The sequence below is a fragment of the Paroedura picta genome, chromosome 10 (genome assembly GCF_049243985.1).
Source record: "Paroedura picta isolate Pp20150507F chromosome 10, Ppicta_v3.0, whole genome shotgun sequence".
Classification (NCBI taxonomy): Eukaryota; Metazoa; Chordata; class Lepidosauria; order Squamata; family Gekkonidae; genus Paroedura; species Paroedura picta.
This window is the reverse complement of record NC_135378.1, coordinates 14,928,148-14,955,957: the sequence shown is the minus strand read 5'-3', so window position 1 is coordinate 14,955,957 and position 27,810 is coordinate 14,928,148. Positions and strand designations below refer to the sequence as shown.

The following is a 27,810-nucleotide window of genomic DNA, read 5'->3' as shown; positions in this document are numbered from 1 at the left end:
CACTTGCAGCGTGCTTTGGTCCCAAAGAGACTCAACAAGTAGCTTCTTTTTTCTGCCCCACAACGTCAACTCCAAAAACCTTCAGAGAACCATCTGTTGGTAACCAATTTTTGGCGTGAGGCAAAGTATCTTACTCTTACCACTTATTTTACTGATACCCTTGGGATATCAGTACCCCAAGGTACAGAAGGAAACTTCCATGGATATAGACAGGATATTTCTATAGCTTGCTCAGGCCTACAGGATTCAGCAGTGAACGAACCAGGCTTTTCTAATGTCAAGGGACAACTGGAAACACAGAGGAGGGAAAAGCCTCCCAACCCCCAATTCAACCCCATATCCCTCTAAAATTGACTTAATTATCTTATCCCAGCATACCTTGGGCCTATATACACTTCCTCTTGAACAAATTTTAAAATAAAAGTAGCATATCACCTGGTATGCTAATTTCCTGACTGCTTCTTTGACATCCATGGTACGGCCAACAATTCTGGGCAGAGTTTTAGCTGATGGACCAATGCATGACAACACGGCACGCCTGACTTCTGAATTGGAGTCATTCTCAATCAAACTGCAGTAAACTGAAATAAAAGGGGTTTGTGTGAAGCTAGAAAACTAAATTACATCACTTTTTAAAAAGGGAAGCAAAATGGGAGAAATGCTGCCATACCTTGGAGCACAAGCGTTAGAAGAACTGTCCCTACAATACTTAAGGATGCATCTGGGAGCCCCAGCCAATCAGAACTTCCCAGCATGCTCTGTGAAAGTTCCGGAGACAGAACATCTTTGTCCATCATACCTCACATATTTGCTACATGAAGCACTATGGAACAGCAATACAGCAACAGCAAACAGGCAACAAGTTTTGGACTGAGCATACTGACAAATACCTGTTTTGTATTAGAGAGATATAATAGCTATGAGAACTGGGCCATGCCTTTGTTTCCCTTAGATCTAAAAGGCAGAAAAGATCTTTGTGAGAGTTAGTTCTGAAGGTTAAATGCTAAATACTTTTAGCCAGATCTTCATTTACAGTTTAGAGACAAAAAGGCCGAGGGAGAAAACAATGGAAAATACTCAGCTCCTCTTCAGAGGACTCCCCCACCCCTCCTTCTAGTTTTTCCATTTAAGATTGTTTTGGTCCAATGGAAAATGGGAGAGCTTTTTTAGGAAGGAAAACCCCTGTGAATTTTCTCCTTTGAAACAATGGAAATTCTTATGATATTTTTTTCCCCACTCAAAACATACACCAAGAAAAGAAATCTGAATATTGATTCAATTTGACTCAAAGGAAAACTGGGAAGTTGGGAGGACACTGAAAAAGCATCTATGATTTCCCCCTATTTTGGTCTGAGTGAAGTGCTTTTTAAGGCCAAGTTTCATTTTAAATATAGTGTTATGAACATTTTAATGCAAGACAATCTATAGCATTATATCTATTGTAGGCATGTACAACATATTTTCAAGAATATGTTGTTTAAATTAGAATAGGTTTGCCAACAACATGATAATATATTATTAATGAGTTCTGAAGCAGTCGGTAAAGCAGTAGGTGCAAACTTAAATGGACTCCGGGGAATGGTAGAGGACAGGAAGGCCTGGAGGATCATTGTCCAGGGGGTCGCAATGGGTCGGACACGACTTCGCACCAACAACAATGAGTTCTGTGTTTGCAATGTTAAAACTATACTGAGATTCAAAAATGCTGATAGGCCTACGTACTGCAAATGTATATGTTCAATTTAACGCAGGATTTGTTTCAGAATTTGCTTCCTGCCTTTGATTTTTACTTTTTCCTACCTCAAAGATGGCAAAATGAAGATATCTGGGCAGCAATTTGCAACTCTCTCAAGAATTAATTCTATTTTTCTTATAAAAAACAGTGCCTTTACAATTTTAAATTTCATATATTTTCCAAACTGTACAATTTTAACCCTAAAAGTTAATTAACAGTTAACTTCACTAAAACATTGTAAAAAGGATCTCAGATTGAAAAATACACAGCTGAATGAAATGTCGACAACATACCGTTCACTACAGGACAGTCACTGTCCTTTGGATCTTGAAGTCTGGACAGGGCCAGCACAGCCTGGATTCTCACGTTCGGAACACGGTCTTTCACTCGGACGAGCATGGCACTGTTGATCTTATCAAACAGCTCGTCTTCAATCTGAGCATTCTCTGGCAGGCTCCCCAGAAGCTTATTAATCAGTTGGCACACCCGAAATCTAACTCCTTTGCTGTTAGCATTATGACACTTCAAGCAAGGGGGAGGGGAGAAAAAGAGGGATATCAGAAGGACATTTTTACCAATGTTTTCCTGTTTACAAGTTTTCATTATTCATAGATACAAATTACGTGTATGTGTGGAAAAATTTCTTAGGGTCACATTTAATATGGATTTAATATCAAATTTCCCCTGATTGGGATAGCTCAGGCTAAATTAATCGCACCTGATCTTAGAAGCGAAGCAGGGTTGGCTCTTAATAGTATTTAGGCAGGATTTCTCCACGAAATAGCGATGCAGTGGCAGGCAAGGACAAACCCCCTCTGAACATCTCTCGCCTTGAAAACTCTACAGCAGGGATGGGCAAACTGTGGCCCTCCAGATGTCCATGGACTACAATTCCCATGAGCCCCTGCCAGCGATTGCTATCCACATTTTGTCCACCCCTGCTCTACAGGGTTACCAGAAGTCAGCTGTGACTTGACTGCTTTAAAAAAAAAAAATCAAATTTACTCATTGATTTCAGGGGGTGGAAATCTCAATTATTCTACAGTCTTGACAGCCACAGACCAAATGAAGACAAAGACTATTTTCTAAGCCTAGAAGATATCAGCCAGAGATGCTGGACACATTTGCCTCCGTTCCTAAAGATGCTGCACACTACAGCTACTGCACACTGATGTGCAATATCACTCAATGAAGGCACTAGTAGTCCTCAGAGGGTCCACTACAGAAACCCTGATCAAAGTGACAGTGATTAATAATGGAAGTTCTGATAGAGGGTTGGGGACCAATCCATTTCTGCCTATGCTTTTCTTATTTTTGTGTGTGTGTGTGTGTGTGTGTGGGGGGGGGGGGGGGAAGATAACACCTATTCTACCCTAAGTAATGCTATCAAATAATACCAGATATTGAGTTTGCATTACTGTTAAGAACACACAGGTTTAATCTTGCTGAAATGTGAAAGATTAACTGTAAGTTTATTCAAAGAATACATTGAAAGTTTCTCTTGGAATGGTTGGAAAGGCTCATAAAACCCACAGATCATTATCCCTTCCTCCTCATTCAAGTGGGAACGAATGAATGCTGCTGAATGCATCTGGGCATGAAACTGGGGTCACTATGGGTGGGGCAGGTAGTGGTAAATTTCCTGCATCCTGCAAGGGGTTGAACTAGATGACCCTGGAGGTGCCTTTCAACTCTATGATTCTACCAGTTTTTGGGACAGGTATTCCCCACCCATATTCAAGCAGAATAAACCATTCCTAAGCAGATTCATACGTCTGTGCGCTAATCATGTCACAACGGGAAGCGATCTACCCAGCGCTGGTTTTAGGATTATACGGTTTTCGATACCTCAAGTAGAAAGTTGAAAAGATAATTCAGGAGCGAATTTTCTACTTCCTCTTCATCTTCAACAGCATCTTTCTCAGACTCATAAAAACAAACCAAAAACTTGGCCACAAAATTGATCACTTGTTCTGCGGCAGGTTCTCGTTTGTAGATGATCAGGACATACTTCAGGTAATGAACAAATTCCTCGTGAAAATGGATCTTGTCCTGCAACTAGAATCAGTATTTACACAGTGAGTAACACAAGCTCACCAAAAAGACATGGGTTAGATTGGTTGGCACAGGGCAGACCCAAATAAAGTTAACAGTCCATTCATGTGACAGCTCTTCCATCAAGCAGAACTTTGCTTCCCACTGAGGGATTCTGTTCTTTGGTGATAACTGGGAAAACCTCAACTGTGACTAAAATCCTGAAATATCATTCAGCCCATGGTGCTATGCTGGTTTCTAAATAAGAAATTCTGATGCCTAAGAATATGATACTTGTTTGCAGCAGAGCTGTTCCAGGCTAAGACTACAGATGTCAGTGGGAGTAATTCAGGCTGGAGTAATTCTGCAGTGCTGCAAGAATGCAATCAACACTGTATTAATAGGAATGCTAAGAATGCTCTTAGACATAACTCAGATGACAGTCAGCAGACTGCCAGGCTGTTACACTTCTGTTGTAATGAGATGCTGTGACAGATTAACGACCCAAAGATTGATCTTTCTGCAAGACCAATGTAATGTTTCCCACCTGCTTCTAGTAGTTATTTGCATACTATCAAATGGGTTTGATTTTGCTGAAATGTGAAAGCTAAACTGTACATTTATTCAAAAAACATTTTGAAAGTTCCTTCATTGTTGGTGCAGGTTATCCCCACCCATATTCAAGTAGAATCAAGCAGATTTTCAAAACCTCTGCAAACTGTTATTTTAAGAACATTTTGAGGACTTCAGAGTACTAGTAAACAAGAGCACCACCTTGCATTAACAACATCATGCATTTTAGGGCTAAGGTGAAAAGAACAAGCTGAAAATTAGTTATTACAGTTGCTCAAGGCCAAGAAAACACAGTCCCATGAGCTGACAAGAGCGCAGCACATCTGATTGTACCTTATTGTACGTTTGCTTCAAAGACATCACTAGCTTCCCATGACTCTGATGAGGTTTCTGAGCTTGCTCAAATGCCTCCTTGATGCAGAGTGTCTTTGCCATGGCTGCAAAGAAGCAGATGATTAAACAAAAATGTCAGTGAGATCAGACCACTGCGATACCCACAGTCCACTTCATTTATTATTTCTTACCTGCCTCTCCCCAGAGGCTCAAGGCGAGTCTCCGCACATAAAACCCCAGTAAAACCATACAATAAAACCCATAAAAACAAGAATATATATAATTAACAAGCACAATACAAGCACAATAAAAACAAGATGCAGCAAAAAGCTAAGCCATCTATACCACTCCTCAGTAAACCATCCTGGGGGGGAGGGGGAGACAGGGGGAACTAGTTGGTCTTCGCTACTTCAGCTATAAGGGAGGCCAGATCATCCTTGCAGCCCAGCCTCACCCGATGACCTGGCGGAAGAGCTCCATTTTGCAGGCCCTTCACAAATTACTCTGTAACAATTAGCCTTAACTACTAGAGTTTTTCTAGCAAGTCTTTTCCATCAGACCTATGGTACATACAGCCTTTTCCTGTTAGGAATGGGAAAAGGCTTGCCGCTAGGACTAACACATGCAAAATTCTCCAGAAATATTACTCCATCCTTGTTTACCAGTTAGCTAATAAACAAACAGGAATAGGCTAAAATGGTAATGAATACATCTCCTTAGACTTATGGAGAATTGCTAAAAAACAGAATCAGCATTTGAAATATGTTCAATTATGTTTTAACTGGGGGGATTATTCGTGGCAGTTCTGCCAAGTAAACTCCTAGTAAGTACTACTAGAAGAGTCTACACAGCAAAGCATCCCTGAGATAGTCTCAAAGCTTGTGACAGATGATCCAGCTCTTCCTCCATCCCACCTCATACACCATAAAGACAGAGCAGTTGATCCACATAAGGCCTGTTATTATAATGGAATCGCAATTAATGAAAAGATTTACTGATTTACTGTTGCTGCCATACTGGGTTTTATTACATTTTATTGTTTTATTATTGTAAACTGCCACCAGGTGGTTAATCTGGGTGGTAAACAAGCCAAATCTCTAGACTTCAAACATCAATTGTGCGGGAGGTAATGGCAACTTCTGAGAGTGGTCTCTATATTCTGAAAGCCAGTCTCGAGGAGAGGCCTGGAGATCCTAGGGAATCACAGCTCATCTCCAGACTACAGAGATCAGTACCCCTGGAGAAATGGGTGCTGTGGAGGGTGGACTCTATGGTATTGTACCCTATGGAGGTATCTGTCCTCCCAGGCTTAACCTTCAGATTTCCAGGAGTTTCCCAACCTGGACCTAGCACACACACCCCCGGTGGCTACAGGGGACCTGGCAACCCTATCTCTATGGAGTAACATCTTCACTTTACTCATTTCTTTCTCCAGACTGCACCCTCCTCAGATACTGGCCCCAAAATCTCAAGGAAATTCCCGAGCCAGACTTGGCACCATTACAAGGCCTTTCAATTGCGGGTAAAAGTGGTAAACAGTTGACAGTTGTTGCCACTAAGAAGCCAGCTTTAACATTTCTACCAGCTGCTTCAAACCTACTGGCAGAGAAAGGGCAGGGAAAAACCATCAAATAATAAAAACACAAGTTTCTAAACCTCATGGCATCATAAGCCACTGTTGCTCAGCCTAGCCTACCTTGCAGGGCTGATTATTTTATGTATGTACGCAATTTATTCACCACCCCTCCCAGGACAACCAGCTCAGGCTGGTTTACAGTTGATCAACGAAACAGTTCATAAAACAATCAGATTAAATAAACTGATGGCATATATTATTCTTGGGTACTGCTGAGTGGTTCCAATCCATTCTGGCCATAACTTCTGGATATTGATTTCCAACGTGTGTTTGGAGGGTATCCTTGTGAACAGAAGCCCAGTGATATTCTGGATGTTATTATTGCAGGAATTCATTGGCTCCAACCAAATGCCTGGCAGAAAAGCTCCATTTTGCAGGGCCTGCAGAACTGGGTCAGCTGACAGGGCCCTCAGCTCTTCCCGGTGGGGGCCAGAACAGAAAAGGCCCTGACCAAGGTCAGACTTATCTGTCTTGGGCCAGGCACCATCAGCCTGTTGGAATTAGTGGAGTGCTCGTCTTCAGGGTACAGTTAGTTGTGGGGGCAAGGCAGTCAGGATGGTGCTCCTGCTTTTAGGAAGAGAAGCTGGAAGGTAAGTCAAAAGGGGGGAGGCATTTCTGCTGAAATTTTTACAGGCTATGGCAGGGGGAGCCAAACTGGCTCTCCACTGATGTCCACGGACTACAATGACCATGAGCCCCTGCCAGGCAGGGGCTCGTGGTCATTGTAGTCCATGGACATTTGGAGAGTCAGTTTTGCTGACCCTGTGCTTTGGGATGCAGTTAGATGTTTTACTCAACCTGCATTAAAGAAAAATGTGAATTTTAAGGTTGGGTTTCGCGTACAGCCTTTACAAAATACAAAAAAATTTTTAAATAACAGCAACGGCGCTAAAGAGAGGGCGGGCAAAGCCACACCTGGACCGCAAAAGCAGCAAATCACCACAGGGGGGAGGGGCTTCCCTTTCAGCCCACTGGCTGTCCCTCACGCCAATCCCCGAGGGTCAGCCCCGCGCGCCGCGCAAGCCCCGCCCACACCGGCAAAAGTAAGCGGAGCGCTGTGAGGAGATTTTTCTCCAAGCCCCTCCGGGGCGGTTTCCTGCGCCTCTTACCGGAGACCTCGTCGCCAGTCAGGAAGCGGCCGAAAAAGAAAGAGGCTCCCGCGCTCCACTCCCGCCGCGTCTCTTCTTCTCCCGCCTTTGCCTTCAAAAAAACGTCAGCTCGAGCGGCAGCGGTTGGAAGTCTCGCGAGACCACGGGGGACGGCGGGAACGAAGAGCTAGTTCTGAAAAGGCGGGATTACTAATAAACCCTGAGGGGGCGGGGCGTCGGCAATGGGGGCGGAGCTTTTCCCCGCGATTCAAGGCGGTGCTCTTGGCGGGGCCGACTAACAGTTTTTTGCGCATGCGCGCTGGCAAAAAAACGCGTGGTTTTGAGGCCTTTAGCGAGAATTGGCGCGGCTGTAAGAAAGTTTTTGGTCATGTTTATAAAAAGAATATTATTTCGCCCGCAGTGCATATGGGGCTGCCGGCCGTTGCTCTGTTTTATTTATTTTGACTGAAAACGTCAACATTGGCCCCCTACCAGCCCCTCAGGCTCGGCCTACGGAAGCCGACAGCGGCCAGAACCGCAGCCGGCTGGGCGTTTAGCAGAAGGCGCGCTTTCGTTCTCGGGCTCTGGCTTCTCTGGCCTAGGTAGATGGAGAGTACCTTGAGTAATGCACTTTCCAAAATATGTTTTTGCAGCTGTGCAGAACAGGAAAATCTGATTTGATAGTGCATTAACTGTTGTGTGCAGAATGGACTCCTTGGAAGGAGATGGCAGGTTAAAACTGCCATGTAACATGCAAGCCCAGTGCACCATTTCAACTTATCCAAAGTTGAAATGGTGCACTGGGCTTGCATGTTACATGGCAGGTTTAACCTGCATCTCCTTCCAAGGAGTTTGCTTCCATTTTATCTTCACAGCAACCTTGTGTGAGGTATTTATCCTTGATCTGGAAACTACAACTGGTCCAGAATACAGCTGCCTGGGTCCTCACAGAAACACCTTGGAGGTCCCACATCCTCTGGCAGCTGTGCTGGCTTCCGGTCCAATTCCGGATTTGGTTCTTAAGGTTTTGGCTTAAAGTTTTGGTTCTTAAGTTTGCAGGTTCAGTGATCACAGACTCTAATTCTTCAGAACAGCTCTTTTTATTTAGCAACTACTGAACTGAGAAAAACAGGCAGACTCATGCACTTTTATACCTTTAAGGCAGTTAGCTGCTGCCTCTGATTGGCTGTAAGCAGAGCAATCTGATTGGTTTTAGCAGAGCAATCCGATTGGCCCAAATGCCCACAGACATAACAGTGATCACCTTTAAGGCCACACGCGGTCTGAGCCCAGTGTAACTAAAGCATCACCTCTCTGCCTATACCCCCCAAAGAGCGGCACCCTACTACCTCCAATCTCCTGTTGGTCCCTGGCCCCAAGGAAGCCCGCTTGACCATGACCAGGACCAGAGTTTTTTTCCATCCTGCCCCCCCCCCCCGGTGGAACGAGCTCCCAGAGGAGATCGGGACCCTGATGGAACTTGAACAGTTCCGCAGGGCCTGCAAAAGGGAGGCATCCTCCACCAGGCATTTGCTTGAAGTCAACCAGTACCACCTCTTCCGATCCTACAACCATCTCTTCCCCTCCTACAACCATCACTGCAGACTCGCCCACCCCGCTGGGCCATCACTAAGTGTTTATTTATTGTTCTCCCCAGTGTTATATTGTTCATATGTTATCATTAGTGTATTATGATAAACTGAGTTATTTGTATTTTTTCTATTTGATGTAAACTGCTCTGAGCCTTCGTGGAGGGTCGTATATAAATATAATTAATTAATCAGTTAGTTAGTTAATTAATTAATTAGGGCCCTGGATGGGCTAGTGCCTGCCTGTGAGCCTTCTGTTTAACGCCCCTGCTGTAGATTCATTTTGAGAAACATTTTTGTTTAAATAAGTAGCCACTAGGGGTCAGTATAATTATTCATTTGGATGTTGAGTCGGCTTTCCCCTCTCCTATTACTATACTCACATTCGGCCTTGATTCCAAGGTTTACAAAAGGTTCTGCCAGAATGGAGGTGGGAAGGGTCAACTCTGCACAGAACAACTTCTTAATGCGTAAAGAAAACAAATGGGCATTAGAGACACTTCTACTCCCTTTAGACGCATACAGGTGCATACAGACACACCAAGAAAGAGATGGGGGGGGACGACATCCAGTGCTATGGAAACGGGGTGATAATTTGACTGAGTTCCACACTGTTAATCTACAGGGATGTGGCTGAGAATCCTCAAGGGAGGCACAACAGCCGTGCCCTCCATTTTCAGACCTTGGAAGAAGCATCGATAAATAGAAGATGAAGCTAACATCAGGCGTGTGGCCATGAGGGATAGGCCAGCCTGCTCATCAGATCTTGAAAGTGAAGTGCAGTTGGCCCTGATTAGCTGTGTGTGTGTGTGTGTGCGTTTGCATTTCTACACCGCCCTCTCTTGCAGCTGAGGGCGGTTTACAGAGAACAAGAACCATATAACAGTATACAATATAAACTAGGCAATTGTAATTCTCAGCAATGAAGCAACATTATTGTAATTCTCAGCAACATTAACCATAACTTTTTAATTAATTTAGATTTCTATACCGCCCATTTCTTTGCAGCTCTGGGCGGTTTACACTGAACATTATATAATACAAATTACATGGAACAATATAGACTGTAACATCAACTTTCAAATAAGGCATCAAAACATTGCAAAACCACATTAAACAAAAGGTGGATGTTTTATTCATTTCAGGTAACATTATGACAGGGTTCAACTGCCAGTTGGAATTAGCTGAGCATACAGCTTTTTTGGGGGGGGGGCGTAGAAAGGTGGTCCCTCAGGTACATTGGGCCCAAATTGCATATAGCCTTAAAGGGATTACCAAGACTTAAAATTGATCCAGGATCCAACTGGTAACCAGTGCAGTTTTTGGAGCATGGGCCAGGTGTGGGTCCTCCAAGGTGTCCTCGTGAGAACCTTGGCTGCTGCATTTTGCACCAGCTGTAATTTCCAGATGAGGGATAAGGTTTGGCTCATATAGAGTAAGTTGCCAAAATCCGGTCTAGAGGTGACCATCGCATGGATCACTGTGGCCAGGTTTTCTGGGTCCAAGTATGGCACCAGTAGTTTGGCCTGGTGCAGGTGGAAAAACACTGGCTGTGCTACTATTGTGACCTTAGCCTCCCTAGAGAGGGAGGCACCTAGGATCACACCCAGAAGTGAGTCACTGACAATTGCACTCCATCCAAGTTGGGTGGTCAGCTTCATCGCTTGGACCCTTTCTGCCCAGCCACAGGACCTCCGTCTTTGAAGGCTTGAGCTTCAGGAGACTCTGCTTGAGCCATCCTCTCACAGCTTCCAAACATCTGGCTACCAACTCTGGGGGTGAATCCAGGCGGCCATCCAGCAGGAGGAAGAGCTGCGTGTCATCTACATACTGATGGCACCCATGTCTGAACCTCCGTACCAGCTGGGCAAGAGGGCACATGAAGATATTTTTGTCTCTTTCTAACAGGGTTGTGCTCATTTGTGTAGTGATGGTGCTATAGCTTAATATTTAATAATAATAATAGTTCATAATGTCATGCTATTCAAAACTTCATTATTTGGAGAACCTTGTTGGCATAGAACATCATGTTGCTAGGAAAGTGCTAGGTTATTTTGGAAACTAGAGGTTTTGAAAATACTACAATTACTAGTTGCACTGTAAATTTGAAATGTCAGTGATGCAGATTTCATGTATTTTTCTGAGGAAATTGTCTCTCTAGTAGGGCGGTATGCCTTCCATGAGCTGGTGTTTAGCACATCCATTCAATCTCCGGCTAGAACATACAGAGCTCAGACAAAATTACGAGAATTCTGAGTCATCCCTTTTCAATGTGCTCATTCTGTAGAATTGCCAAATCCCCCCTGGCCACTGGGGGGGGGGAATGGGGGATAGTGTTTCCAGACCCATATTAGGAAACTCCTGAAGATTGGGGATGGAACCTGGAGAGGACAGGAACCCCAGTGGGGTACAATGCTCTCCAAAGCATCCATTTTCTCCCCGCGAACTTATCTCAGTAGTTTGGAGATGAGTTGCAATTTTGGGGACCCCCAGTTCCCACCAGAAGGCTGGCAGACCTGTCATTCTATAGAACAAGTTGCCTGCTGTAATCTGTGAGTGGAATTCGGTTCATTAGGTACCCAAATGGAAGACTTGACTGCTTTAAGCAGCTTATCCCTTCTGTTTATTGATCATGTAAGCAGAGTTTAAATATGCAAAGGAGCAGAGAACCAGCTGCTTAACTAATAGATAGCTTTATTGAGAACAGAAGCAACTTTGGAGAGAGAGAGGAGAGAATCCTAGCAGTCTAACTGACTAACTGTTGTTCTTCCTCTGAAAGCAAACAAGGAGTGAAGGTGCTCAAAGGAGCAGGAAATCTCAAGTTGAACCAATCAGGACACAGGAGATTATTTTAAAAACACCAGGAAGTGATCTAAATATGGTAACTATACATATTCTCTGATGCTCTTCATATATGATGCTGAATCATGCATGCTGTAGATCTTGCATATTCTAACAGACCAATGGTTCTGTGAATCAGGTTTTTCACTATGCTTTATACTACTAAGACTTAGGGTTATATTTGAAAGTTGCTGTCTGATTCTTCAAGTCATTGTTCCTCAGGGTGTACTACTCCATTTTCCTTGATCAAATAGGCCTTGAATTACCACAAAACACAGGAAAATACATTTCACAAGAGATTATAGTGAAGCAGGGGGAGTGGATATTTGTACCACAGGCAACCATAGGTATGATTTTCACACCTTACCTCTTCTTTATGATCATCAATAATAATCATCAGTAAACCTTATAAAACCCAAACTGACAAGTCACCCACTACCTGATTGGCCTTCATTTAGGAATGTCAGGCTCAGGCAATTTGGACCCAATCAGGAGGCAGCCCTCAGCCAGGAAGGGCTTAAGTTCTCCACTCCAACTTCCTGCTAGTTTCAGACGTTTGCTGGATGGAAGAGGAGCCAGGCTCAGAGCATGCCCTGCGGCCACTAAGTTGATTCTTTCAACATGGGAGTGGGGAGCTGGGGCAGCCTCTGAGAGCCTTCTGGAGGTAGGGGGCTGCAGAAGACCCAGAAACAGACCCCTGCAGGCCCTCTGGGACCCAGGCTGCCCAGGAAAAGCCTCTGCCCTGAGAATGTTTACTCATGAGTATGTCATTTGAGGTTTGCAATTTGCAGTCTGAAAAGAGAAGAATGCTTTGGGGGTAGCCTAAGGTGACCAGGTGACTACATTGGTAGAGCGGGACACCATTGACGGGGGGGGGGGGGCTTGATTAAAAATTTGGTCTATATGGAGCAACAAAAAGTTTCATTGAACGCATAGAACGCAAAAATAGTATTGTAATATATATATTTTAATTTCAACATAAGTACAATTTGCCAGGTGCCCCCAGATGTCCCTCCAAAAGTGGGACAATCTGGTCACCTTAGGGTAGCCATCATTGTCAATTGCAGCAGGGAAAATAATGCTGATGTGGGAGGGACTGGGAAGATGTAAAGTTTTTCTTTCTTGCTACAATCTTTCTAAGACCATTACAACAAAGCAAATTTGAGGCCAATGGCATGAAAGATGGGGAAACTGTAGAGGGGGCACAGAAGCACCGTGAGGCCATGGGGACATGTGGAGGGGGGAGACACAGTTTCCAAGAAACACCTTCCCAGTAGACTGAGAGTTATATTTATACCCTGCTTTTCATTGGCCAAAGGAGTCTCAGAGTGGCTTATAATCACTTTCCCTTCCGCTCCCCACAACAGGAACCCTGTGAGGTAGATAAGGCCGAGAGAGCTCTGAGAAAAACTGCTCTGTGAACAGTTTCTAACAGGACTGTGACTAGCCCAAGGTCACCCAGCATGTGGAGGAGCAGGGAATCAAATCCAGCTCACACATTAGAAGCCACTGCTCTTAACCACTACACCACGCAAAACATCCCCATTGCCTGAAAGAGTTGTAGCTAGAGCAGCGGTCCGCAACCTTTTTTTGGTCGCAGACCACTGCCAAGGGGTGGGGGGAGAGTGCGACCCGGGGGCCGCGTAAACGCGCATGCGCAGACTTGCTGCGCACATGCGTATGTGCCCCAGCGGGGCTGCAAACACGCATGAGCGGCTCTGCGCATGCCACCAGGTCCGCACATGCGCATGTGCGCTGTTGGCATGCCAGTGGCCACACTTCCCTCTCCCCCCCCTTTCCGCAGCAAGAATCTTGCTGGGCCGCAAACTAATCAGCCGCTTTGGCAGCCGATTTACTCGCGGCCTGGTGAGCTTCTCGCTGCGGGGGGGGGAACGGGGAGAGGGAGCCACGGCCCGCTGCTGAAGCTCTCGCGGCCTGAAACTGGGCCGCATACCGGGAGTTGGGGACCACAGAATTAGAGCACAGGCAGAAGAAGCTGTTGCAGGAGGATGGAGTAAGTCCTTTTTGGCTTGCTCTTTGATTGTTATGGGATTCTTTTCCTTTAAATTTGGACCTTTTGGCCAATGGCTTCTCAGAACAATCCAAGGAGGGAGACACTCTTATATGGGGAAGTGATTGTGCAGTTAATAAGGTTTGCAGTTTCAGAAGAACGGAATACTTCTATCTTCTGTGCTCTCTCTCTCTCTCTCTCTCTCTCTCTCTCTCTCTCTGTGTTTACAGGGGAGTGCCACACAGCCCCCATCTCCGTCCCAAACAGCCCTTTCCTTCAGGGGAAGTGACTTCTGCAATCTGAAGAGGAGCTTTCATTCTGAGGGTTCTCTGGGTTCCACCGCAGATCCCACTTCTGAGGTTTCTTGAAGCCTGAAGAATGTTTCAGGGATTTCTCAATGGTAAAACAGTCGAGAAAAGCTGACATAAGCTGACATAGAGGCATTTATTGAGAAAAACACTGTAAGTACTTTTCCATCACTTGTTTTCAGTGCCACAGAGACCTTCCCCATCCAAGGAGCCCTTTACTCAAGGAAGACTGATCTTTGCAGTCCCCAGGTACCATCTGGAGGCTGGCATGCCTGAACAGTGACAGGGATGCCATTCTCCAGCTGGGACCTGGCGATCCCACTTCTGGGGTTTCTTGAAACCTGAAGAATGGTTAAGGGGTTTCTCAATGGTAAAAAAGTTGAGAAAAGCTGACATCACTATAAGAGTTGGTTCTTATATGCCGCTTTTCCCTACCCGAAGGAGGCTCAAAGTGGCTTGCAGTCACCTTCCCTTTCCTCTCCCTACAACAGACACCCTGTGAGGTGGGTGAGGCTAAGAGAGCCCTGATATTACTGAAGAAGAAGGTTGGTTCTTATATGCCGCTTTTCTCTATCTGAAGGAGTCTCAGAGTGGCTTACATTCGCCTTCCCTTTCCTCTCCTCACCACAGACACCCTGTTAGGTGGGTGAGGCTGAGAGAGCCCTGATATTCCTGCTCTGTCAGAACAGCTCTATCAGTGCTGTGGTGAACCGAAGGTCACCCAGCTGGTTGTATGTAGAGGTGGAGCGGGAAATCAAACCCGGTTTGCCAGATTAGAAGTAGGCACTCCTAACCACTACACTAAGCTGGCTCAGGAAGAAACTGTGACAAGTTTGTGAATCATTGATTGTTTCCTGTTGTTAGCAATTTCTCTTTGTTTCCTACCTGGAGCCTGGCATCCCTGCAACTCCATGGGATCCAAAGCTAGGGCTTTTCTCCAGGGGGACTGATCTCTGTTGCCTGGAAACGACCTGCAATTCTAGCAAATCCCCAGGTCCCAATCTCTCTGAGACAGAGTCCCCGCCTCCCAAGCAAGCCCTTTCATCTCAGGAGCCTGGAGTTGTTGTAGTGTCCCCCCTCTAAAACAGCCATGTTCCCCTAGGGAGCAGGAGCTTTTTGTCATGTAGGAAGGCCACAGTGCAGCTTTTGCCCCCAGGAAGGCCACAGTGCAGGTTTGCATCCTAGCGCCCCTTGCATTCCTGGGTACAATGGGTTTTGCATCTATCTAGTCCATAATGTAGTGGGTTTTCCCCCAGTTAAATAGAGGAAGAACTTGGCAGAGATATCATCATAGCACAATCAAAAGTATTCCAGACATCTATTTAAATACATGACAGTAGCATGTTGCTTGACATTCTTGTATGAAAAATAATTTCCAGCATTTCCCTGTGCATTTTATTCGTTCCTAGCAGCTGTGACATTCCTAGGTTGTTTTGCAGTCATCCAGTATTAGGGGCTGGCCTGGTGATCTTCCGGAATTACAGCCCACTACAGAGAGCTGTTTCCCTAGGAAAATGGATGCTTTGGAGGGTGGATACTTTGGCGTTATGCCTCCTGAGGTCCTCCTCCAAAATCTGCGAACATCTTCCTACTGAGTTGGCAACCCTATCAGTATCCATGGGAAACTCACCACAACCATTCTTGATTAATGGGGAGAAGGTAGAAAGTAATTCTGCATGAAAATAATTCCGCAAACAACGTCCCTCCCCCATTCCCAATGTCAGGGTGCCTGTTAAAATAAAGGGAACCAGATAACTTTGGCTCAGGCTCAGGAGCACTATTTTATATGGGGGGGTGGGGGAGGTAATATGACTCCGTAAGATTCAGTGGCCAGCTCTTGAATGCCGAGAAGGTTAAACTGGGATTAACATGCTTATGATGCTTCCTGAAATCTATAGCAGTGTTATCAGCACAGAGCAAATGGGCCACTTAAAAATGAAATAAATTATACCTTTGCAGGCAGACTGTGCCTGTGTGTAACAGCCACACATTGGCCAGATGTACATCCCCTTGAGGACGCTGTAGTGTGAAAGAAGAATCCTCAGTGTACATGTTTCCCCCTGAAATTCAGTCCCGTGGAATTGAATCCCAATGAATCCAACTAGCTTGTCGTTCATATTTATCTCTGGAATCTGTTAACCATTTTCATTATGCTGGACGGTAATTTACTGCATACACTTTGCTGTAAGTAAGAGCGGATAACTTCCATTCCATGACATGGCATTGGAGGAAGCAAGCGTGCACACAAAAGCTCATGCCTTGAATAAAAATTTGTCCTCAACGTGCCACTGCTTCAGACCAACACGGAGATCCACCTGAATTATACCACTACTAGAAATAAAGCCCGCTGTCCTTAGAATACAGTGGGCACTAGTACCTGTAGGCCCGGGGTACGGTCGCAGGCCAGAGGATCGGGTCGTGCAGCAGGGCGACGGGCAGAGGAAGAGGGCAGCAAGGTGTGGGCACGGCCGCGGCTCGGTTTAGCAGCATTGGACGGCGCGGGCGCGGCCTGTAGCCAGCGGTGAGGGCAGGGTCCGGGGGCGATATGAGGCAAGCATGGGCCGGCTCCGCGTAGTTCGCGGCCGCAGCCCCGGCCTCTTGCGATCGACGCGGCCAGGGCCCAGGGGCGATGTGAGCGAAGCGAGGGACAACTCAGCGTAGTTGGCGTGCGCGGCCCCGGTGTGACACTATCGGCGTGGCCGGGGGCAACGGCGGCGGCAGCGAGGGCGCGGAGGGAATCGGACCGGCGTGTGGGAAGGCAGCCCTGGTGGCGTGGCGGCGGCGGCGGGGAGGCGACAAAAGTGGCGGGGAAGCGGCCTACGGGGCAAATGGTAATCGAATGGTGTCTGGGAAGGGCCATGCGGGCCGGGGTGGGAAGGGCTCGGCGGGGCACGGAGAGCCGTTTGGGGAGGCGTAGGGGGGGTAGGGGCGAGCGCGGAGGTCGGGGAAGGGGTGTCGGCGGGCGGAGGGAAAGGAGGTTTCGGTCAGGCCAGTGGCGTGTGGGGAGGATCCTCCGCGGCGGCCATGGCAGCGCCCGTGGCCGACTAACGGTGCTGTGGGCACTGAGGTGACGATGGCGGCCTCGGAAGAGTGGAGAGTCGGCGGCGCGAGCCAAGTGGCCAATGGAGAGGCACGCAAAGCGCGCCTCCCCATTGGCCACATGGCCCTCGAGTGGCACTTGGAGGAGCGAATCAGGAGCCGCTTTGCGGCTCCTTATTTGCTCCTCCGAGTTTTTATCCTAGACAGTGCCCGCCCACTCTCCTCCCACTTACCCCTTACTCTTTTATTTAATACCGCAGAGCAGTTTAAAGATGTTATTACATGTCAATATGCAATTTTTTTTTAAAAAGGTGCTCTTGAGGAATAAATGCATATAGTGTGAAACATGATAACCAGTCTAAGCACAATCCCAAACTATATTTTTATTTTGTTTCATATTACTTCATCAATCTAATTAATTAGATTACTATCCCACCGCTCCCGGTCCAGCCGGCACCCAGCAGCACACAAGCATGAAGAGCCATACAATCCTAAGAAAGACAAAGCAATAAAAGAACATTCTACATTACTTAGTAATCAAGTAGGCAGGGCATGAGCAGGGACAGATTCTGGCATTTCATCTGACCAAGGAAAGACTCTTTAGATCCCTGTCGCTTGGCAATCTGCTGGGTTAGCCTAGGACAGTGGTTGTCAGCCGCTTCAGTATGGTAACTCAGGAGTCCAAATTTACTTGCTATGGTGACCCACCGGCTGGGAAACCCTAGCCTAGGACATGTCAGACATCCGGAACGAGTACCTGTAATGGTCGGCTGAGCTGGTGATGTGGAAGAGAGCAGCAGAAACGGGCCTCAGAGTATCATTAGCTCTTCCTCCCCTCAAAGTCCCCCTGGGCATGTGGCAATGGATGCCATAACCCCTGGTTCAAGAGGCACATCCTGTGCCTTACAAGGGAAGACAATGCCTTCTCGCCAAATGGCCCTCAGTTCACCCTCACCACTGATACACATTATGAAAAGAAAATCTTCAGGATACAGGAATCCTCTGATTGGCTGAACTAGTGTGATGATGTTATCCATTCAGTCATGTCTGACCCTCGGAGATTCTATAGGAAAGTTTTCACCATTCCTCTCTGTCAATGACCACTTCTTTCAGCTAGTGGTAAATGCTCCAAATTGGGCATGGAACTTGTCAGAAGGTTTGCAGAGGAAGCAAGGACTGGGGTTAAAAAGATTTAATAAACACACCTTGCAGTTCTTAATGTCTGTCTGGACTGTGTCTTTTGTTATGTAAGAAGAGGGGCATGGTGTGGATGGACTGCCTATAAGTAGAGAAGAAGCAGAAACCTTCCTGTTGCACTGTGGGTAAAAAGAATTAAAGTGGGTAGTTCACCCTTTCTCAACTTCTTTACTGAAACATTCTTCAGCTTCTGAGAAACCCCAGAAGTGGTGCAATTATGCAGAATATGGTGGGGAAGCAGAGCTGTGGACACACATACCTGGGGCCCCTCCCCCTTCCCACCCCTTTCAGGCCCATCTGTGGGAGGGGGAGGTCAACATGACCATATATGGCCGTATCATCCAATAAATATTGAACACATTAAAAAAATATTAATTTTTCCCATCTATATGGGGAAACCCTTCCAGGGCTGTCAAGAAACTCCAGGGTTTCACGAAATTCTGGTTGAGTAAACCTTCGGGTCCATTCCGCACACATAAGATAATGTACTTTTAATGTGCTTTGGCAGCTGGATTTTCTTGTGCGGAACAGGAAAATCTTTGAAAGTGCATTGAAAAAGCATTATCTATTGTGTGCTGAATAGGCCTAGGTGTGGTTCAAGGGTTATGTGAGAGCTCTCCAGGGGACACGCGGCCTTTCTCAGAAGTTTTGATGGCCACTGATATTGCTAGATGTCACTGGCGCCCACTTCTCATGTTGCTCTACAGGCCTCATCTTTTTCTCCACAATGGAAATAGCAAACGATGGATGGATTGATTGGCTGGCTCCTGCATCTGACTTCTGTGCCCCCTTCTCTGAAGGGGCATGGTACCACTTCCGGGGTTCCTCCAAGCCTGAAAAAGGTTCCAGGGGTTCCTCCCGAGCCAAAAGGAGGCACTTAGGAGGATGTGTTGGTTATCCCCATTTATTATATTTGCAACTACCAATGAAAGAGGCAGGTGAGGCTCAGGGTGGGGTTTAGGTGCAGAACGTGGGAATGAGCACCGTGATAGAAATCCTGAAGGAGCACCATCCAAGTTGATATGGGAAATGCAGCATTCTCTCTCTCCTGTTTCCAGGATATGGCCAGTGTGGCTCTCAGCAGCCGCAGCAGCAAAAGTAACACAAGAGGATGGTTATTCGTGTTCACAGCTACCATGAGCAGCGCTGGTTGTTGGGAGCATGGACCGTCGATGCAACATCCTTGTTGGAGTTCTAGGCAGCCTGGCCAAGTGAGAAGCCAGTTGGAGGGGCAACCTAGAGACGTGGGGCTGAAACACAGAGGCCCAAAGAACCATGAGTGGTTCAGGATTGGAGATGGGGCCAGAGGGAGCCAAGAGGCAGAATTTCCTGGCCTCCTCAGAAGGAAGGCCGTTTGGCACTCCCGGCAGGAAGGGAGTGGGCAAAGGCCAATGGGAAGCCTGTGGGCTGCAGACGGTTATCAAGAGGGCACCACCCTGTAATCTGGGCCCCGCTGAGGGATCCTGTTCCTTGCACAGGAGGGGCATTCTGTCTGTTTCAGCTTCATCTCTCCCTGCAGTATTGCAGCCTGACAGCTGCAGCAGAAAGCAGGGAGCAGGGAGCTGAATTTCACCTTCTGAACCGACCAGCCAGTACCTTGGCTGCCAGCGCCTAGCAGAATTGATTGCAGGCTCTTTAAAAAATTTATGTCCATTGCCTTGCCAGCCAGGAGGAAGTGTCTGCTGACCTCTGAATCAGTCAGACAGAACAAATGGCTGCCGATCGAACTGGGGGCTCAGGAGCCCGCCACAGCCTTGTCCTTATGGCGAGAGCTTTGGAAAAACACATCAAAAGAGGCGTGTTATGCTTTGCCCCAGTGCAGCCATCGCCTCTCAGCTCACAACTTCCTCCCCTAAGACACTCGATTCTTTCCTTATCGATGTTGCTCTGCTGCTCTTCTTGAGCCTGGAGCACCACAGAGTCTATCTTTAGTCGAGATATCTCAGAGATGTCACAGATATCTAAGAAAGTTCAGGTGTGGCCAGAGGCAAAAGTCAGAGAATCATAGAATTAGGGCCATTCCGCACTCGTTCAAAATAGCACAATGGTTGCAAATTGAAATCGCTACTGTTTTGCTGTTATGCACAACGTCGTTGACAATCTGCAACACTCCTGAAACATCATAGAATCATAGGATAATAGAGTTGGACGGGATCTCCAGGGTCATCTAGTCCAACCCCCTGCACAATGCAAGAAATTCACAACTACTTGCCCATCACTGTGACCCCAATTTCATGCCGATGATGCCCCCCCCCCCAAAATACCCAGAATCCCTGGCCAGTCTGGCCTGGATGAAATTTGCCTCCCGACCCCAAAGTGGTGACCAGCATTTCCCTGGCATGCAATAAAGGGACACAAGACCCAACCATGGACACAATCCCTTCCTAGCCACCCACTTACAATCTGCCTAAATCCACAGAATCAGCATTTCTGCCAGATGGCTATCCAGCTTCTGCATAAGGACTTCCAAAGATGGAGAACCCACCACCTCCCGAGGAAGCCTGTTCCACTGAGGAACCGCTCTAACTGTCAGGAACTTCTTACGGATGTTGAGTCCTTGGGCAAGAGTTGAGGGGCAGGAGCCCAAAGGCTCCTGGTCAATGTTCCCTCTAATTTCCCCCCAACTGAGTGGAGTAGTTGCTATCCTGAGCAGACTAGAACAGCTCTGAATTTAAAATGGGCAATGCAAAAACCTGCCTGGCTCCTGGTGTTAAAAAGCGGCCACTCCTGCACCCAGCTTAGAGTAGGGGTGGCCAAACTGTGGTTCTCCAGATGTCCATGGACTACAATTCCCATGAGACCCTTGTAGCCCATTGGTTCTTACTCCTGTGGCTTGCACCCACGACTTGTAATCCTAACAGTGGGAAATACTTCTGGGGGAAGCATTTCCAAGCTCTTAAAAACCAGTGGCCATCCCAACATCTTGCGGGAGCAAACCCCACTGATTTATGATGCAGTTGTCCTGACTTTTCCTTAAAAGAACACCCCTGTGGACTTGTGGAGACTGTTTTAGAGACATACAAAGAAATCTACACTCCTTCCTAGGGAAATCTTCCATCCCTTTGCTGCAGGACATTTTATGGAGGGGCGACAGTCTCTGGTTTGACATAAATGTTAGGCATGTGTGTTTAGACTTAATATTCACACCCACTTGTTGCTCTCCCCGTCTTCCCTTGCTGTTAGCGTTAAAAATATTTTTCTGCCTGCTACAACTGTTAGTGGGAGGAATATGCTTGTCTTTAAACAACTACAACTCCTTCATGTTCATGCTGGCAGCCTTCAGTCTTTCGTATCCCACCCCCACCCCCTTTTCTCTCTCCTCTCTCAAGGGTGACCATATTTCACCATATTTCAAGCAAGAAGGTGCCGATCCCCAAGGCAAGCCAGACAAGATTGGGCACCATCATCTCTCCCCCTCTTGGAATGTTATTCAGGAGCTGGTATGGTGGTGGAAGTGGTAGCGGGCCTGGAGTTGCCAATGTCCAGGTGGGAGCTGGAGGTCTCCCAGAATCACGACCACTCTCCAGACTAATATAAATCACTTTATTTATTTAAAACAATCCTTCCAGCTCTCCTGGAGAAAAGGGCTGCTTTGGAAGGTGGAGTGTGTGGCATTACAGCATACAGGATATCCCTAAACCCCTCTCCCCACTCAAATCTCCAGGTATTTCCAAACACAAAGTTGGCAGCCCTAAGGCTCCTGAAATTATAGGAGGAGAGTTAACCCTTTCCCCATGCCAGTGCTTCTTCAGGGGTGGGGGCCAGGGCGACTTCCGGGTCTTTCGTCCCCTGCTGCATCACTGACAGCTGGAGGATCCATGACCTGCCTAGATCTGAACCCAACTGGGGGCTCCCTACATCCACTCTTTCAGTTTAGGACGTCCAGAGCAGCAGTTGCTGGTCTTTTACAGCTGTGTGTGTGTGTGGTCTCTAGAACAGGGGTAGTCAAACTGCGGCCCTCCAGATGTCCATGGACTACAATTCCCATGAGCCCCTGCCGCTGGGAACTGCCGCTGGGAATTGTAGTCCATGGACATCTGGAGGGCCATAGTTTGACTACCCAAGCTCTAGAACAAGGGGTCCTGAACCTGTTAGAGTCTGTGGTCAACTGCTGAATTTTGGCCCAGAGTGATGGGTGAAAGCATCAAAGGACCCTGCGGAAGGCAGAAGCAGCCACAAACAGGGGAGCCCAAGTGCTGGACTCAAGAAGAGTGGCAGGAAATAAAACAACAACAACAACAACAACAACAATAACAATAATGTGGAAAGTCAGATGGGCGGCCCTGTTAGTCTGTTTGTAGCAGCTGCAGGAGCCAAGAGGCCAGGAGCACGTCTGAGACTAACGCCATTGGGGCAGGGAGTCAAAGGAAGGCCATGGGTGACCACCTGGGCGGAAGAGGGAAATGTTGGGGGGGGGAGAACTCCCAACTGCAGGAAGACTAGAGCAAACGTGCAGCACCCCACAGGAGTGCAAAGCGGATATAAAAAGAGGCAACCCTGTACTGCGGAAAAGGTCAGAGAGAGAATCAGTAGAGGCAGCTGTTGCTGAAATGTTATTTTAAACTGCACAGCCAATCAGATGGCAAATAGGGTGCCTGGGCACCCCCCAACACTTTCCTGGCACCCAGCAAGCCAATGGCCCCACCTACTTTCTAAAAACACTTGCTGGGTGCCAGGAAAGCGTTGAGGGGCACCCAGGCACCCCAGTGGGGACCCCCGTGCTAGAAAGACACTGACCAGCCAAGCCCGTTGCAGGGTCTGGGGGACACTGGTCCAGATCTGTGCTCTGCTGCAGAAGCTGGCTGGGTGACTTGGGGCCAGGCTCACATACTCACACTAGCCGACCTCACAGGGTCGTTGTGAGAATAAAACAGAGGAGAGACAAACACTGTCAACTGGTTTGTGGCTCCTTGGACAGAAAGGCAAGCTATAATCACAGTGCATAAATAAAACCAGGAATGGGATGAAGAAAGCAGGGAGCAAGCATGTTTGCCCTGATCATAGTTGCTACTAGCCAGGGGGAAAAGTTCTCATCTGTTTGGGAAGGATTTTGGGAGTGCCGCTTGAGGAGGAGGGTCTTCAGTTTGGCGTGATGCCGCAGAATCCCCCTGCCAGTGTGTGTGTGTGTGTGTGGGGGGGGTGGTCTGATCTTTCCAGACTGGCGGTCAGTTGTAATCCTGGGAGATCTCCCGCCGTCACCTGGAGGTCGGCAACCCTGTTCCCGCTACGGCACCTGGGGTTCCCTAACGCGGACAGCCTCGGCCAGGGGCGGGCGAGGGACGATGAGCCCGGGTGGGCCAGCTCCGCCTCCACCTTCAGCAGCAGTCTACCTTCCAGCAAGCGCCGGCAGCCCGGAGGAGGGGGGTGGGCTGTTCCCTCTTCCGCCCTCCTCGGCCGGGTCGGCCCTTCCCGGGCTCCTCCTGGGACCGGGTCGCGCCTCCCAGGGAAGTCCTTCTCCGGCGCGCTCCGCCAGTCGGCCGCCAGAGCCGCTCCTCGGGGCGCTGCGCAGCATCCCGACGCGGAGCCTTCGGGGGAGAGAGGCCGAGGGAGAGGCGGCGCGGGCGGGCGCAGAGCCGGGCGGGAGCCCCGCTGCCGGGCGACCCCAACTCCGCCCGCCCCATGGCCTCTCCCCAGCAGCCGGGGACCCCGCCGGGCGGCGCCACCGAGGGCGGCGAGCAGCGGCTGCACCTGCAAATGTGCAAGAAGATCGCGCAGCTCACCAAGGTAAAGGAGGGAAGGGCGGGCGGGGCAGGCGGGCAGGCAGGCAGGAGTCCGGCCGGGGCAGCAGCGAGAGCCCACGTGGCGCGGGCAGCCGCTCTCTCCGGGGCGCGGTCTCGGCGCTGGCCGTGCGGAAGAGCCGCCCGCGAGTCGTGGCCAACCCGCCCGCCCGCCGCGGGGAAGCGTGAAGTCCCCGGGCCGCCGGCATGGCCGCTTGGGGGGGGGGGGGGAGGTGATCCGTGAAAGTTCTTCAAGAAGCAGCGCCGGCCGGGTGGTGGGTGAAAGTCCCGGGCGAGACTCTGGACAGGCTTGCCACCTCCAGGGCGAGGCTGGAGATCTCCCGGTCACAGGAGAAAATGGGCAGGAGGACGGTCGCGACGGCAGGGGTGGCCAAGCTGTGCCTCGCGAGGGGCCGGTGAGCCCCCCTGCCCGCACCACCTGGATGGTGCTTTGAGGTCCCATCCCTCCCCGAGCCCCGCCCTCCCCAGGCTCCACCCCCAGAATCTCCCGGGATGGCCCAACTGGCAGCCCGACATCTGGGAAACTTGGGATCAAATCTCTATTCCTGCCAGGGAAGCCGGCCGGGTGACTTGGGGCCAGTGCCATGCACCCAGCCTCCCCTACCTCGCAGGGTTGTTGTAAGGAGAAAAGAGGGGGGAGAGAAAGATGTGAGCCGCTGTGAGTTCCCATTGTGGAGAAAGTGGGACGCAGATAAATAAAGCAAATCAATACAAGAAATACATGACAGATTTTGGCTTTCCAGCGGGCAGCGATGCTCTTAAAGGGCCACAGTCATTTTAACTTCACCCCACACACCTGATCTCCGGGATGAAGAAAAAAAGGAGGGAAAGGGACAGGAGAGTGACAGATTACAGTGCTGCTCTCTCCCCCCCCCCCCTTCCAAATGCTGCAAACCTGAGTGAAATAAGAGATCAAGGTAGCAGAGTGGCAGAGGGATGTTCGAGAGCAGGCTGAGATCTGAAAGAGAGATTCCCCGCTTCTCTTGTCCCCCTGCGAGGACTTGGCAATAAATCTTTGTGCTGCAGCCCAGCAGCTCGGCCACATTTTTACTGAGCTGGAAATGTAATAAATGCACTGGGCTACGGCTCAGCCTCTTGCAGTTTCACTTTTCCGAAGATGCTTTTGCGTGAGGACGGTACTTGCTCGCTTCCTCAAGCTGAAGGTGGCTGACAATGGCTGTGGCCGTGAGGGGTGGGACGGCTGGCCTCTCAGCTCTGCATGCCTTGGGTTCCCCTTGCTAGCTCCGGGGCAGGGTCCCCCAGCCCGGTGGTTCCCAGACTTTTCCGGGCTGCCGCCCCCTTGGCTCCCCGGCCCCAACACACATACGAACACTGGCCCGCTGCAAATTCAAAACACTCCATATCGCCTACAGTTCTTCTTCGGTTGTGGTGCAGCGGTCATATTTTGGTCTGGAAAAAAATAAATATTTTATTTGGAAAAGATTTTGGCCACGCCTGCCCAGGATAATAGCACTTGATGAGGGCTCTTGTGCTTTAATTCAATAGATTGCTTCATCTGCGTTTGACTTGTAGAAGAGGGTGGCAGGTGACAGTGGATGAGCGATAGGGATGTGAGTGTCCTGCATAGTGAAGGGGGTTGGACTAGATGACCCAGGAGGTCCCTTCCAACTCTATTATTTTATGATTCCATGATTCCTATGAAACTGATCTAGAATGGCAAAGCCAATTTTTACCAGCCTTCTGCCTCCAAAGTGTAAAATGAAACCATGGCTGCATTCATGGGGCATGGGTTCTCAGTTTTGCGTTCACTGCTGCTATCAATGTACAGGTATTCACATTGGTAGTATAGCATCTGCACAGGGATGCCCTGCATCCATTACCCCGGTTTTCCCCCACTGTTCTACTACAGGCCTTTACAAATGGATAGTTCCTATAGCGTTAGAGCTATAGCGTTAGAGCTATAGCGTTAGAGCTATAGTTAGAGCTATACCCATACACAAAATGGATAATTGCTATTAGCGCTGTAGCATTATAGCGCTATAGCAATTGCCTGTATGTGTGTGTGTTTTTTACTGCAAACATTTTTTATACAGCACCTGTGCAAAGATACTTGGGCCATCTTTCATACTTCAGAGCAGGGGTAGTCAAACTGCGGCCCTCCAGATGTCCATGGACTACAATTCCCAGAAGCCCCTGCCAGCATTCGCTGGCAGGGGCTTCTGGGAATTGTAGTCCATGGACATCTGGAGGGCCGCAGTTTGTCTACCCCTGCTTCAGAGCATAGATAGGAATGTGAGCACTGAGCACATGTGACCACCTTTTGCTCCCTGTGTTTCCCCCCTCTCCCATATCACTTGCAGGACAGACATGACACATGCTTGACTTGAGGAGGGCTTTAGAGTTCTACTTGGAAAGAACCAAACTGTTTCATAAGAATCCCAGTATTTTTATCTCTTTCTTGGTCCCCAAGAAGGCAGAGCTGTGAGGGCTCAGACACTGTCCAGATGGATTGTGACACTGCACAAAGTGTTCATCTGTCCTCATTAGGAACCCCAAGCAAGCAGCCTCCCGACATACGCAACCTTTGCATATGCAGAGCCTTGGCCCACCCTCTCCTCCTCTCTTAATCCCTCAAGAAACTCACGCTAGCAACTATCAAGACATCTTTTGCTTGATTGACACGTGCGCACAGTGAAGAATAGCAACTGCTGGATGACCTGGAAGAGATGGTTTCCAGGGTCAGGTCTCAGTTTCCAAGACCCAAAAGAGAGCGCTGAAAAGGGCAGCAGGGTGGGGAGACTGTCCAGGCAAGCTGGCCCGCAACACACTTTCAGAGGTGTCTCGACTTACTTTTGGGTTCCGACCCACAGGTTGGGAGGTGTGATTGTATTAGCATGCTGGCTTTGTCCCCAGATTTCCTTAAGGAAGTCCCACTACAAGATATTTGTCAGGCAGGGGGACTGATTTCTGTAGTCTGGAGATGAGCTGTAATTCAAGGAAGTCCCCAGGTCCCACCTGGAAGCTGGCTTCCCTCTATTTCAGGGGTGGCCAAACTGTGGCTCTCGAGATGTCCATGGACTACAATTACCATGAGCCCATGCCAACTGGCCGTGCTGGCAGGGGCTCATGGTCATTGTAGTCCATGGACATCTCGAGAGCCACAGTTTGTCCACCCCTGCATCTATTTTATCTTCACAACCACCTGGTGAAGAAGGTGGAGTTAGGGTTTGCCAGCTCCAAATTGGGAAATCCCTGGAAATTTGGCGTCAGTGCCCAGAGTGGATGGACACTGGGCAAGGAGGGAGCTCTTCAGAAATGTGAGACCACAGGGTCTGCCTTCTGAAGCGGCCCCATCCTACAGGGGAGCAGATCTCTGTAGTCAGAAGATCAGTTGCAACCCGTGGAGATCCCCAGATGCCATCTGGAATTTGTTAACCCAAGGCAGAAAGGGGGTTCGAACCTGGATCTCCCAGATCTTAGTCCAGCACCTCCCTTTCAGGTGGTCTTTCCTCCTTTGCCATACAGAAAGGTACTGACATGCTCACTCTTTCTAGAGAGGTTCCATTCCTCTTGTCCTCCAGGCAGTCACAAGAACTTCAGGGGTGTGAGGTTTCTACTGATTGCCACAATAACAGAACTTGATTTGATAGGAAGTCATGCAAGTAGACCTGATCAATACGTTGCCAAGACTAAAAAAACCCCAATAGCAACAGAGTGCTTATATCAG

The 27,810-nt window shown here is 48.5% G+C and overlaps 2 protein-coding genes across 6 annotated transcripts in view; one reads left to right on the top strand and one right to left on the bottom strand.

The window, feature by feature from the left end:
- The window catches only part of NCAPG (non-SMC condensin I complex subunit G), a 31,636-nt gene extending 24,051 nt beyond the window's left edge, over positions 1-7,585 (bottom strand). The window contains exons 1-5 of the mRNA XM_077301450.1: positions 7,421-7,585; positions 4,676-4,779; positions 3,584-3,793; positions 2,029-2,257; positions 436-581 (exon numbers count right to left, since the gene is read on the bottom strand). Coding sequence (XP_077157565.1) covers positions 436-581; positions 2,029-2,257; positions 3,584-3,793; positions 4,676-4,777 — 687 coding nt within the window. The 5' untranslated portion in view covers positions 4,778-4,779; positions 7,421-7,585. The remainder of the gene's footprint in view (positions 1-435; positions 582-2,028; positions 2,258-3,583; positions 3,794-4,675; positions 4,780-7,420) is intronic.
- Positions 7,586-23,734: 16,149 nt separating this feature from the next.
- Positions 23,735-27,810, top strand: part of FAM184B (family with sequence similarity 184 member B) — an 80,108-nt gene continuing 76,032 nt past the window's right edge. For all 5 annotated transcript variants that reach the window (XM_077301472.1, XM_077301467.1, XM_077301468.1 and 2 more), the window contains exon 1: positions 23,735-24,108. In XM_077301472.1, the coding sequence (XP_077157587.1) occupies positions 24,004-24,108 (105 nt within the window). In that variant the 5' untranslated portion in view covers positions 23,735-24,003. The remainder of the gene's footprint in view (positions 24,109-27,810) is intronic.